The sequence below is a fragment of the Alternaria dauci genome, chromosome 1 (assembly GCF_042100115.1).
Source record: "Alternaria dauci strain A2016 chromosome 1, whole genome shotgun sequence".
Classification (NCBI taxonomy): Eukaryota; Fungi; Ascomycota; class Dothideomycetes; order Pleosporales; family Pleosporaceae; genus Alternaria; species Alternaria dauci.
Window position 1 is genome coordinate 6,423,516 of NC_091272.1, and position 13,974 is coordinate 6,437,489.

The following is a 13,974-nucleotide window of genomic DNA, read 5'->3' on the forward strand; positions in this document are numbered from 1 at the left end:
AGAAATGATAAATGGAGAGGTGGTAGATTTGGCTTTTGGTCGTCTTTCTACCTCCAACTCAGCGTATGCTGGTCAATACCACTCTCCTTCTTCAGATCACTTTCTTTCTGGTACTTCGCATCCAACCCCACTGCTTTCAATACCGCAAACCTCACATGATCAACGCCCAGCCTTTTGCCTTCGACCACCGTCTCCGCACTAACCCCCAATATCTCTCCCAGCGCACCACCACCAACCGGCGGCTGAATATCGCCTTTGAGTTTCTCCATCGCCTTCCTAAGTTCCTCGGCTGTGCCCTTTGGACTCAGACGCCTCAGCGCCTTCCCATCATGCCGCTTAATCTCCTTCGCATCAGGAATATATATCCTGTCTAGCTTAGACATAATAACCTGATGACTCACACCCGCGAGTCTTAACGAAGCAAGCAGGGAGCGATCCTTATCCTTGATCCCATGCTCAGCATCAATCAGAACAAAGACTCTGCGCAGCTGTTTCCGATTCGTGATATACTTCATAATCTCCGCTCCCCAACTCGCCAAACTGCCCTCTCCATACCCCGGCATATCAACAATCGTCATACCCCCAATACCCACAATCTTGTCTCGTCCATCTGGCATCTTTTTGATGGTAACGCCGTTGCCTGGGCCGACGCCATAGAGATTCATCGTCTTTGTGAAACCGGGTGTGGACGAGGTGCGGGCTAAGAGGGCTTTTATATCTGCGCCCATGACGGCGTTGAGGAGCGATGACTTGCCGACGTTGGAGCGCCCCACGAAAGCTACTTCTGGTACATCGGATTCGGGGAAGAGGCGGAATTGCGCGACGCTGCGGAGGAGTTTTGCGGAGCGACCATGTGTGTTGAAGAAGTTGTTTGCGGTGGTCTTTTGGGCGATTGTGGGAGGGAATGTGTCCCAGTACCAGTTGAAACCTTGGAGTTTGTTCTGGGCAAGCGATTTGGCGGTGACTGGAGCCTCGGTGGTTGGCTGGGGATTCGGTTTTGTGCCTAGGGGTGGTGAGGGTGGGGATGGTATCAGCTCTGGTCCAACGTCCATTGCCTTTTTCCCCTTCCGCTTCTTTCGAGACGTTGGTTGTGCAGCGAGTTGTGACTCAAGCTGCGATAAAGCATCTTCTCCTGCTTGCCCACTCCACAATGACTCTTTTGATTTTCGCCCGGGTTGTTTTGGCTGTTGTGCGTCAAGTTGCGATAATGCATCGCCCTTTGCATCTCCTCTTGCCTCCACACCTCCCATCTCCTCGAGAATGTCCCGCCTGACTCGCGCCGGCAAGAACGCATTTTCCACAGCTGCAACTGTCGAGGATCCAGGTATCCCTGCTCTTCTCCGCATCCGTCTCTCGCGCATCGACATTGGTCGTGGTTCCTCGTACGGCACATTTGGTTTTTGCTCTTCGCTCAATTCCAGGTGGAAATTAGGTTTTGTCTTGCTCATATGCAGTGTACTCTTCGTGGGCGACGTCAGCCTGAATTTCGCCCTGGCATCCCCATTCCAATGCTTGTGTATCCGTAACCTCGCGTTTGGCGCTTCATCTTGAGACGCAGTATCGGTGGACTGTGGGCGTAATTGCGGCCGTGTGAGGAGTGTGGAGTGTTGGCGCGACAATCGCTGTACGCAATTCCGACATACGTAGCGCGAACTCGGCGGTAAGTTGTTCATTCCGTTTTCACACAAGAAGTTCTTGTCAATCGCGGGCAGTCGATGAAGTTCACGCATGGCCCAAGCGTTACAACTGCCCATCTTTTCGCCGCAGCACTTCCGGAGCGGACTTCTTCAACACCAACATTTAGACGACACACCAATCTCGAAACTCACAATCGCTCCACCATTACGTCCAATCCTGAATCGATTCCCTCCACCGAACCCCCAAAGCAAAAATGGCACAAACGTCCAGCCCCCAAATCCGATCCATATACCGGCGTCTCCTCCGCGAACTCCCCTCCACACCCCAAACAACGCGCACACAGCACCAAAAGCTCTCTTCGCCTTCAAAACTCCAGCAGCGCATACGCCAAACACTATCCCGGCCAAGCCCCACTGGCAACGCACAAAGCCAGATTGCGCAGGCGGAACAGTTTATACAATATGTACAGGCGCAACGCACTCATTCGGCGTTGCTGGAGCGGTATAATCCTGGTATGGGTATGACGGAGGAGGAGAGGGTGAGACTGAGTGCGAGGAGGGTGGGTATGAATCTGCCGGTGGAGTTTGAGGAGGAGAAGTGAGGGGTTGGCGTATGTGGTAGGGGGTGGTGGAATGACGGGATGAATTGATGTGCTTTTGGGTGAATGGAGGCAGGATAGACAATGCGAGAGCATGTACATCGCAACATGAAAGACGGAGAGGGACGTGAGGACGATACATGCATAGGCTGGAGTGTACAGATGTATTATAACTGCAAAAAATGTAAGACCAAAACATTTACAAATCTATAAATTCAAGAGTAATGCCGCCTCTTGCAAACCAAAGTCTTGCGACAATCGCGCCAGTGAAGGGTATGCTGCTTTTGGTATAACATAACTCCGTATTCGCCATCTCTTTGCGCTCATGGCGCGTCTTTTGCTCTATCCTCTTGGTAGTTTCATGAATGTCTCGCGGATTATCCACAATACAGCACCACCGACAAGCTTAGTCTTCAAACTTGATACCCTTTCCACCACTCGTGTCAATCATGCCGCCCCGGTAGCTTCCCCTCTTTCCCTTGTTCTTCTCCTTGGTGAAGCCCTTTCCTTTTGTAACAATCAACTTGGCGTGCGCGCGGTCCGCGTAATCGTAGGAAACGTAGGCATTGCTAGCGAGCTTGGGGTCGACTTTGACGTCGGGCTTGATGCGCTGGAAGCGGTTTTCGACGTGGCTGCGCTTTGACTTGGGAGCGTCGGCCGAGGGAGAGCTGGCTTTGCGCTTGTTGGAAGGGGGCGCGGGGGAGTCTGCAGGGAGGGTGGCGGAGGAGTCGCTGCCTGAGGTCTTGCGCTCGAGGGCTGCGGGCTTTTTCTCGTCATCGCTGTCGCTGTCTGATGAGGAGTCGGAAGAGCTGGCTGAGGAGCTATCGGAAGAGCTGTCTGAGTCGCTGGAATCGCTAGAATCTGAAGAGTCCGAGGAGCTCGATGCAGACGAGGATGACACAGAAGCGGCCTTTTTGCTCTTCTTTGCTTTTGTCGTCTTCTCCTCAGCCTCTGATTCGGAACTGCTGTCGCTAGATGAGTCGCTGGAATCGCTGTCGGAATCGCTCGAAGAGTCGCTCGACGCATCCGACGAGTCGGAGTCAGGGAGGGGAACGTTGGCGGGCTCGTCTTCGGAGCTGCTATCGGAATCGCTAGAGTCGCTGGAGTCGCTAGATTCGCTGGAAGAGGCCGAGGATGACGAGACCGACTTGGCCTTCTTTGCCTTCTTCACTACAGCCTTTGCTTTGGCTGGCGCGCTTTCTTTCTCGGATTCGGAATCAGAGTCGGAGCTGTCGCTGGACGAGTCAGAGCTCGAGTCGGAAGAGCTTGATGAGCTGGAGGCGTCCTCCTTGGCCGGCGCTTCCTTCGCAGCAGTCTTCTTGGTCTTCTTTGGCTCTGCTTCAGCCTCGGATTCGCTGCTGGAATCGCTGCTGGAATCGCTGCTGGAATCGCTGCTGGAATCACTGCTCGAGTCGCTGCTGGACGCGCTTTCCTCGTCGACGTCCATTGGCTCGGGCGCATTCTTCACAGCATCCTGCAGAGACTGCGCAAACTCCTCGAGCTTGCCGGCAGCGCTCTTCTCTCCCTGCTGCTCGAGGAAGTTCTTGATCACGTCAAGCGGTGCCTCGACGTTCTTGGTAGCAGAGGTCTTCTTCTGCTTCTTGTCGCCGCTCGACTTTTTGGAAGCCTTCTTGTCGGAAGCCATTGCGCGTAATGTGTTCGTGAATCGTGTAGAATTGGGGTGCGCTGGGGGTGTTGAGGTAAAAGTAGCAGATGGTGCACAAGAAAAAAGTTCGGGCAGGCAAGCGGAATGGTTCAGCGGCCGGATGGCGCTAGGCTGCAAGCGTGATCCCGGTCCCGCGCGCCTGCCGTCTCATATGGAGTACACGACGCCAGACGTCTCTCTCCGCACAGTCACCAACACATTCACTCCCTCGACTCCAACCGCCCATTCTTCCCTCGTGCTGCGCATTGGTAGCACGTCTCTTGGGACTGCCGCATTGAGCGCCCCGACTGTTACACACGACCGCTTCCACTCGTCGACGCCCTACCGCCCCGGCATCGCAACACTCATTTCCTGCCCTCTGCGATTCATGGCAGCTCTCAGAGGCCCTCTCGCTAGCGCCCGGCGGCAGTAATCGGCGCACCTTGGACGCATACGATCAACTACCAAACAGGCTTCGTGGATAGCCTCATACCAAGATGGAGGGGAGGCCACGCAACTACACGAATGGAGCGGGGGACCCTCGGGCTCCTGCACCGCGTCCACCTGGCAGCTCGAGGGGCGCTCCTTCTGCCACGAGCTCTACACCCTCGGGCATGTCGCGCGCCGAGCGATTCGACGACGAGCGGAAGAGAATCACCGAGAGCTGCTTCTCCAAGACGGATGATTCAGGCCAGCGTACGTCTCTACCTGCAATCCCGCATACGTTGGGATATGTCCCTGGCGTCTGGTTTGGTGTGCTTCAGTGCAAGCTAACATGCGCCAGTCCAAGAGTCCTACATCACCCACATCCGCGTCCAGGAAGACGGCAGCTACCCCCAGTCCCCTCCACCACCGAATTCCGCTCCGAACAACAAAAAGGCCAGAATCATCATGATATCCGTGCGAAACACGGGCAGAGTGAAGCTGCACAAGGCCAGGGAGAATGCCAATGGCACCTTCTCCATTGGAAAGTCATGGCCCATGGAGGAGCTGTCGGCCGTCGAGAACTACACACATCTTGTTCCCGCCAACGAGGAAGAGGCACAGCGCAAGCTATGGGCCGGAGAAAAGGGCTTTACCGTGACTATCGGCAAACCCTACTATTGGGAAGCTGGCACGGCGAAAGAGAAGGAGTTCTTTATTGGCAGTATGGTAAAGATCTACAACAAGTACACTAAAGGCGACTTTCCCATCTTGACTGGATTCAACGTGACCGAGCTGAACAGCCTGACCAATGGACAGCCGCATCTGGCAACACCAGAAGGACGGGCAGCATTTGCAGCAGGCAGCCAGGGAGGCTCAAGTCCAGCGCAAAGACGACCAGGACCGCCAGATCAAAGGCCCATGCCTCCAAAATCGCCTGGCCCACCACTGAGGAGACCGGGGGAATCGCCGCCTATATCATCTGAGCCTCTCCCACCTGGCGCAAATCCAAACTTCCGTAGACCTCCAGGAGCGCTAGATGGCCCGAGGAGACCGGCGCGGCCAGACGAGCTGGGCAGACCGAGCACTGGGGACAATGCCCGTAGGCCTATGCCTTTTGCGCCACTGAATTCAGTTCAAGCTGCACCATCTATGCCCGATCTTCGCCAAAAGCGGTCTATGGACCCAAGCATCCGCTCCAGACCTAGCGGTGATAGCATCCGGCCTCGCCCTGGCCAAGCATCCAGCCCTCTCGCACCCGTACCACAATTTGCGTCGCGGAACCTCACACCACAGTCCTCAACTTCTGAATTCGCCAGTCGACCACGAACACCGGATTCAGGCAATCTCCCAGCAAGTCTCAGTCCCGGACGTGGACCGCCGCCGCCACGCGACGATGCGCAATCTCAGCGATCAGAGAGATCCCTTGACGAGCCTTCCATGGATGGCGCAGTTCCGAATATTGCGCCACCAGACCCACGCAGACAGAACGGGTACCCCTCTCCCAGGAGAGATCCGTCCCCCAGGGGGCTCAGACCTGGGACAGCCCAGAGCGCTGGAAGACCTGGTACTGCACAAAGCAACGCGAGTTCAAACTTCACTCGAAACGATGACATGCCTCCAGAAGAACCTCCCCAGAGGAGGAGGCCGCTCATGGAACCGCGGCCATCCCAGATGTCGCAACGAAGCGTGGATAGCCAAGGCACAGAGCCACGTTCCGTTTTCCATACGCCGTCTGGCTCGCCCGCTCCACCAATCGAAGTACCACCACGGAGACGACCTCAAGAAATACCAGAGAGATTGAAGCCTGTTTCTCAGGAGAACACCGCACCTCCAGCAGAAACACTGCCTCCGCCATCACAGCCTACGCCACCCCCCACAGCACCACTTCCGCAGGTACCGATAGCGCCATTACCACAAGCATCCCCACCGGACGAAATAGCGTCGCCAGTAGCATCGGCACCTGTAGCACAACCCACTACGCCTGAGCAGCCTGCACCTGTCGAGCGCACCAACTCGATGCCCTATGAGTCAGGAGACGAAGGGTCGCAGCGCCCTGGCCTTGGACCGATGGTCAAGAAGACTTTGGTCGGCGACAGTCCAGCAAACAAGTTCCGCAAGGCAGCAGCAGCGGCAGGTGCATTCAAGCCCCGTGCCGGCGGAGCTGCTGCAAAACTATTCAATAAGGAGACGAAGACATCTGATGAAGCGGATGGTGTTAACGCTGTGTTTGTGCCTCAGCGGACAACGCCCAGAGAAACTCCCAAAGAAGAAGTCGAGAAGAAGCTCGAAGAACCCCCTAAGCCTACGCCAGAGACAAAACCCACAGAGCAACTGCGGGTTAGCACTGAGGTAGTTCCGTCCGTGACGGTATCTGGCCCGCCCACCAATATAGATGGTGGTGCTGTCCGAGAGGTTGAGGAGCAACCCGCTCCGCCACCTCCAGAGAAGGCAGCATCAAGAACGGTCGAGCCCGAGCCGGAAGTCCGCCGAAAGAAGCGCAGATCCAACCAGCAGATTGTAAACATATCGAAGCTCGGCATAGATCCCAGTATCATCGATGAACGAGGTTTGGAATTCGAAAGTATCTTGTCTGAGCTTGGATGGGGGAATAACGAGCTTTCTTCCAAGCACATCGAGGCCCTGGAGAATGACATCAAACGTGAGATTGCCCGCGTCGAAGCAGGGAGTTGGCTCAATCATCTGGAGCAAAAGGACGATCGCGTAGAGGCCGTTGAGCGCATGTTGGACCGCGCAATCGCAGAATGCGACGAGCTTGAAGGTCTACTTACCTTGTACAACGTTGAGTTGAGCAGCTTGAACGATGACATCGCTTTCATCGAAGCGCAAAGTCAAGGTCTGCAGGTGCAGACTGCGAACCAGCGACTACTGCAACACGAGCTCCAGCAGCTTGTTGACACGATCTCAATCACTTCCGACCAACTGGAGCCGTTGAGACGTGCTCCTATAGGCAAGATCAACGGTCTGAAGGATATCGAGTCTTCTTTGGTTCTTCTCTACAAAGCGCTCATCACCATCGACCCTGCGTTCGTTGCCGGAGCTCGTTCAGGTACAATCACCAGTGGACCTGGGTTTGGCAATAGCGACTTGGCAACGATGCAGGCCCTGCAAGAGAAACGAGACAGGTACCTTGGCGAGGGCGCCATGTTCTTGGAAAGGTTGAAGAAGCATATGGAAATCACATTCGGTGCAGCTTTCTTGTCGACAAAAGACGCACTTTCGAGACTGGATGAAGGCTCTGAACCGTCTTTACGGAGGAATGTTGAAGCCCACGACGCAGGTCGAAGCGAGTTGTGGATGTTGAGCCCAGTCATGCTTTTCGCGAAAGAAATTGACAGGGCTGCATGGGACTCACTACTCCGAATGTACCAGACGCAAGCAGCGCAGTTATATCAACAGGAGGTTCGTGACAACATTTTGGCATGGAGACGGTTTGCAAGGAAGCCAACTGGCGAGGAACAAGATCTGCTCTTTACCGCGCAAGAAAAAGAGCCAGAAACAACCACGAGTACTCTGGGCGCGGCAAGGAAGCTGACCGTTAAGCGAAGTCAGACCCTAGCTCGTGGCCTGAGATCGGCTTCCGGGGAGAAGGAAGGCAAGGCGAAGCCAGCCGCTCAAGACGGCAAATTCTACGCTTTCAATGTCTTCGCCAGGGTGCTGGAAGACACTGGCCCTGTACTTTTGACAGAGCAGAACTTCATCACCGAGTTCTTCCACGCCACTTCAACTGATACGCTCGACTTCCCCGAGGCGGTTCAAGCAGCACCCCCAGAAGCTCGCCGCGGGCCGAACCTTTGGATCCGCAAGCAGTTTGAGGCGGACCGCGCCATGGCGAAGCACGTAACTGGAGTCATGGAAGAGATTTTCTCGTTCTGGCCTGCTGAGATACAGAGTCTTGTCGACTGGGCTACAAAAGCCGATCCTTTGTAAGTCTTAGCATTATGATAACATTTCAGACTCACTAACCATTCGCAGGCAAGGTGTAGGCATACTTTGTGCGGTCGACCGCAAGCTCCTCGACATTGAGGAAACAAACCAAGATTTCCTAACAAGAAACCTACAAAAGATACATGAGCGACTGCAAGGCCTGTTCAACCGCTTCCTAGACGAGCAAATCCGCGCCATCGAGGACACAAAAGTCAAGATCAAGAAACGCAAGGGCGTAATCTCCTTTATGAAGACCTTCCCCCATTTCTCCATTGCGATCGAAAACATGCTGCCCTCTGCTGCCGAAGGCGGCGATCAGTTGGAAATCCGGCGAATGGTCAACGACGCATATAGCCGTATTAACAAAGCCATGTTCGAGAGCTTGAAAGTCATTGCGAAAGAATCTCCTACTGTTATGGCGAGTCAGGGCCAAGGTGACCCTGAAGACAAAGAGGCGCTCAACTACCACATCCTGCTTATCGAAAACATGAACCACTACATGGAAGAAGTGGATGCGCGCACCGTGGCGGTCTTGGACTTCTGGAAGACCAAGGCGAACGACGAGTATAGTGAGCACATGAGTCTTTACGTGGATGCGGTTATTCGGAGACCGCTTGGGAAACTTTTGGTAAGTATTCCTCATCGTTTCAATGCTATGAGTATATCTAATAATGCAGGAATTCATCGAATCAACCGAAACTCTACTATCCCAACCCGGCGCCTCTCCACAGGCAATCGCCCAACGCTCCTCGCACTCGCGCTCCGTCTTCAAGAAACTAGTGCACTCGCATGACGCCAAGGAGATCCGCAAAGGCATCGAGGCCCTCAAGAAGCGCGTTGACAAGCACTTTGGCGATGCGGATGATCCGAACATCAGTAAAGACTTGGTGTTCAAGGTGCTCAAGGAGTGCGAGAGGTACTATGAGGGTGTTGTGGAGAGGATGGCTGCGATTAACCAGGATGTGTATGGTGGAGAGGTGGAGATTGATTGGGGAGTTAAAGAGGTTGAGACTGCGTTCCGGAGATAGAGTCTCAAGAAGAGTGGGAGTCGACACCTTTTAGGAATGATGGGGTGATTGAGGGGAGAGGAAGCGGATTGGGCTCGTGTTGTGCTATTACTGGCTTTGCTGGCTTGTTTTTTTCAAGGACCTTGTATATTGGTGAGGTTGGTGGATGCGTTTATGATTGCATGGCTGGGTACAATACCTGCATGGGCGTCTTTTTTCACATGCAGCGCGAACCCTGAACCCATCAGCGAAGATCATCGATATGCCCCTGGGCTTCTTCACATGCACAATCCCTGCCAAGTCAGATCTTGCATGCGTTTCAGGCCACATTGATACTCTACGTCAACATCTGCATTCTTATGCACGTAAGCAGGATCTCGTATTGTGTACGCGGATCCGCCGGCGTCCGATCGCACCGAGTTGTCGTGCATTGCACGCGCTATCCGGGAGCTTGAACCTCCGTACCCCTGTAAAGGCGGAGGGTAAGCGAGACATGACGGCATCGATCCTGACTACGAGTCTAGATCGCCAGACATTTTGGAACCACGGTATGCGCCGGATGTACAACCGAAAGAAGTGTGTTTGTTGGTTAGGCCTTCACGATGGTTTTAGATGCATAAAGGAAACAGATCTTTTTCATGATCTGGTGGGGAGTATATATCAATGCTCAAGTCCCGTCGGTGAACGAGAGCTCGTATCTTTTCTTTTTTGTTATTGTTGTCTAAACAAACATACACCATGACACTCTTACAAACTCTCCTCCGTGCAACGGCTTTCAAGAACCCGCTCTTACGCACCCTTGTTCCCTCCGTTGCGCTTGCGTATGGTATTCAAGCTGCCGTCGCTGTTCCTTCTATTGCTGCGCAGACAGAACGTTACTATGATCTCTCTGGGAGCTTCACGTACCTGTCTTGTACAGCGCTCAGTCTAGTCTTGCCCTATATGCGCGCAAGAGCCGCTGGCACGATTACAGGAGGAATAACAGAGTATTTCAGCAGCCAGGGGCTAGGACAAGGGACGTGGTGGTGGAGACAGGCGCTATTGAGTGCTGCGGTAGGGGTGTGGGCCTCGAGATGTACGAGCTCTCCTATAACGAGCAAATCGAAATACAAAAACAAGAATGCTAACAACGATGCAGTGGGCTCCTACCTCTACAAGCGCATCCAAAGCGATGAAGGAAAAGACAGCCGCTTCGACTCGATCCGCACCTCGCCCTCCAAATTCTTCGTCGCCTTCTTCGCCCAAGCAACCTGGGTCTCGCTGTGCACTCTGCCCGTCATCCTCATCAACTCTGTTCCGCGCTCCGCCTACGCCACCTCTCTGCTCAGCCAAGCCGTATCCTCAAAACCGTATCTGACCGATATCCTCGGCCTCGCCATCTTCGTCTTCGGCCTCACTTTCGAAGTCGTCGCCGACCGCCAAAAAGACGCATGGGTCCAGGGCAAGAAGCAAAAGAAGCATTCAGAAGAGTTCCTGACACATGGCCTGTGGAGTAAGTCGAGACATCCGAATTACTTTGGTGAGGCGACGCTGTGGAGTGGTATTGCGATTGCGGCGGCGGGATTGCTGGTGAGGCAGCCGGCGCAGGCGGCGCTCGGGCTGAGTGGGGGGTTGGGTGCGCAGGTGCTGGTCGCGGGTATGTGTGCGGCGAGTCCGGCGTTTGTGAGCTTTTTGTTGCTCAAGGTTAGTGGGGTGCCGTTGAGTGAGAATAAGTATGATAAGAGGTATGGGAATCGTGAGGATTATCAGAGGTGGAAGAGGGAGACGCCGATGTTTGTGCCGAAGATTTGGTAGGTGGGTTGTGGAGTAGGTGGCTTTGTGAATAATGGGAGCGGTTGTATTCTTTGTTGCTGTTGATATTAGTAGAAGGATGGATGGCAACGAGCGAGATCGTATAGGAGAAGAAGTATGTTATCATCAAAGATTCCACTCTACATGGAATGGCTTCTCTGCATGGTCTCCAGCCTCAACGAATCCGATTACCCAAAATTGCAGGCTAACAACTGTATCGAATTGTGCAGAACAAATCCCAGTTGGGACAGGTACTCTTTGATCTTCCTGGATAGTGCAATAGACGCGCTAGTGATCGATATAGCCTTGCGTCGCCTCGATCCGCATCGCGCCTTCTATTATAGCTACGTGACTACCATTCCGGAGAAACTTCCCACAAGCTCTACTCGATATTAGAACCCAAGAAGGTACTCACAAGGTCATACCGAAGTTTCAAGCCTCCGTGCCTCCGTCACGCCTTTGATTTAATTCTTAGGAGCCTTTTCTACATTTTGCATGGCTGCGTGGTCCATAACCCCAGCTTCCACAAGCGCTTTAACCGCATCGCGTATCCACGTCTGACAATTCTTTATCTCTCTTCTCTTTCTTGGTCCGTCACCAGAAGCAGCCACCAGACTCGGTCCAGGTGGCTCTACCCCAAGCACGACTTCTTCAAGTCTATCTCTCGCAATCTGGTCAACGGACCAACTTCCATCTTCCTGCACATCAACAACGTGCTCGTCTGCAACGTCACCCAGAGGCAGCAGCTGATACCGGCGACCATCGGCGCCGACTTTGTAGTTGCGCTCGATTTCTATAGTAAAACCGGCTGCAGCGTCGCCGGTCGCGTTTATGTAGGTTCCGGTGCCATGCAGATCGGACAAGAGGTGGGAGATCCATAGACCCCAGTGTGCGGGAAAGAGAGGGGAGCTGAAAACAATGGGGTTGATGGCTCGGGGCATCGTGGTCGTGTGTTTACGGAGAGATGGGGGTATGAGACTAGGTAGTCCGAGGTTTTAGTGGGGGTGACACAGCATCAGTTATCAAGTGATGAAGCCTTTCCTTTTACGATTACCAATCTGCGACTTGTCGATAGATACTTCAAAGCGTGTGGACAGTCGTTCTGACAACGATACATCAAGGCGCTATTTCCGGGATGTCGAAGGAATCAAGAGCCATGGAGAGTGATGTTCTGAGCAGCGAAGGAGTGATGCTGGGGCCGCCAGCATTCATGGTCTCCAATCGGGCAACAGAAGATACTCAGGTGTTCTGAGATTGATATGTGTTACAGCCTCGCGTCTGTATCAACTGAAGATTCCGTTAATGCGGAGTATTGGGGTTGCAGTGTCTATTTGAGGATCGGAGTGAGCTGCACTCGCGCCTAACGTCTGTGCGCACCCAACGAGCCAAGTCAGCCAACGAGCCACCTTAACAGCAAGTTGACGATAGAAAAATGAGGCTGTAGACGCCTACTAAAAAGCTATTATCGTGAGATTTTTTAGTGTATTGCTATATAGAGGCTTGCGCATCGTTTACACTACTTATATCTCGCTAGTATCTTAATTTGGCGGCCGCGCGCGCTGTTTTTAGGTGGGGGAGACGCCGCTAGCGGACCAGCGTCAGCCCAACTTAATGCAGCAGCAACACGACGACGCTTTATTAGATTTTTTGCTGCTTTGTATAAGGCTTTTCGCTTACCTTTATTTACTATATCGCGAGATTTTTCTGTGGTTACAGTGTTGCGTTACTGTTTTTTAAGCGCCCGTTGCGTAGCCAGTTCCTTAGCCCGCGCTTTTCGCTCGCTATCACGCTGTATTTTAGCCTGTTGTTAAGCAACCCGCGCTTCTTATTAAAGCTGCTTTTTGTATACTGTTACCGCCGCTTTTAGCTGTCTATCCTAGGTTTTTTAGAGTTATAGTTGCTTAGCTTCGTCTAGTCTTACGCGCTCGCGCTCGCGGGCTTCGCAAAGCTTTCTTAGAGACTAGAAGACGGCGCCGCCGTAGTACTCCTTATGCTATTGAAGGTCTATAGTCTTGCTCTTCTTAGTGCGCTTTTCTCTCACTATAACCGCTTGTTGCAGACCTTAGTTCTTATAGTAGAGTAGTTCGTTTTGTACCTATAGCGAGTGTAATAAAGCCTTAAGCTGCTAGGCTTCAAGAGTCGCCTTATTAGGTACTGTAGCGTCGTAAATTTTTCGCAGCTCTCTCTAGCTATCGCCATCGCCGTGTTAACTAATTTTTAAAGCTTTATCTTATCGCGAAGTGCGGTTGTTGAAGCGTTTTAGAATAACCTCTATATCTATCAGCTACACGCCTGTAGCTTAAAAACTCTTCTTAATAATCTCCGGCGTGGTTGCAGAGGTCCACGCGGGCCAAAAGTTCTTAAAAAAATCACGTTTCGTGATTCTCGTGATGCCCTGCGTACGCTAGAGGTAACGATCAAGTTCACAGGAGTAGTACTTTAAAAGAGGCGCAAAGACGACGATATCTAGCAGCTATAAGCTGTAGGTTAAATGAGGTGGAAACACAGCCAAGAGGATGCGATTACTATCGCAAAAATCTATAAAGTTAGTCGTGAGATAACTGCCGTAGCCATTAAGGATCAAAAGCTAGTAGTTATAACGCGCTTTTTACTTCGTAAAGCGTTCAAAAACCTATTTAAGCTATACCAAACCTATGTCGTTGTTACTCTATCCCGTCTCTAAGTTTAAGAAGAAAACCTCGTGTTTCCTAGCCTCTACAGCGTCCACCCATCCTAATTGAATGCCAGAGGTGCCCTAGTACATAAGAGCTAGCGGTAATACCTCTCCAGAAGCGCATACGCAAGCTAGCAGCGTTATCTATTTACGATTACTATCTTATAGAGCTAATTTAGACTTAATTAAGGCCTTAGAGAAGACACGTTTACTACGCTTTACTACTCTAACGTAGAAGCCTTTCTTATCC

At 52.7% G+C, this 13,974-nt stretch overlaps 4 protein-coding genes across 4 annotated transcripts; 2 read left to right on the forward strand and 2 right to left on the reverse strand.

Annotated features, from left to right (window-relative positions):
• Window positions 1-47: 47 nt before the first annotated feature.
• On the reverse strand, window positions 48-1,052 carry ACET3X_001993 (uncharacterized protein; the record flags this gene model as incomplete). Its single annotated transcript, XM_069447347.1, has 1 exon — window positions 48-1,052. The coding sequence occupies one exon, from the start codon at window positions 1,050-1,052 to the stop codon at window positions 48-50; it is 1,005 nt and encodes a 334-aa protein (XP_069312235.1).
• A 1,590-nt stretch (window positions 1,053-2,642) lies between these two features.
• ACET3X_001994 (uncharacterized protein) lies at window positions 2,643-3,881 on the reverse strand (the record flags this gene model as incomplete). Its single annotated transcript, XM_069447348.1, has 1 exon — window positions 2,643-3,881. One exon carries the CDS (start codon window positions 3,879-3,881, stop codon window positions 2,643-2,645), a length of 1,239 nt encoding a protein of 412 aa, XP_069312236.1.
• Window positions 3,882-4,378: 497 nt separating this feature from the next.
• Window positions 4,379-9,280, forward strand: ACET3X_001995 (uncharacterized protein; the record flags this gene model as incomplete). Its single annotated transcript, XM_069447349.1, has 4 exons — window positions 4,379-4,577; window positions 4,666-8,251; window positions 8,301-8,880; window positions 8,930-9,280. The coding sequence occupies 4 exons, from the start codon at window positions 4,379-4,381 to the stop codon at window positions 9,278-9,280; spliced, it is 4,716 nt and encodes a 1,571-aa protein (XP_069312237.1).
• A 717-nt stretch (window positions 9,281-9,997) lies between these two features.
• On the forward strand, window positions 9,998-11,259 carry ACET3X_001996 (uncharacterized protein; the record flags this gene model as incomplete). The annotated part of the gene is made up of 3 exons (XM_069447351.1): window positions 9,998-10,334; window positions 10,398-10,751; window positions 11,255-11,259. 3 exons carry the CDS (start codon window positions 9,998-10,000, stop codon window positions 11,257-11,259), a joined length of 696 nt encoding a protein of 231 aa, XP_069312238.1.
• Window positions 11,260-13,974: the final 2,715 nt, after the last annotated feature.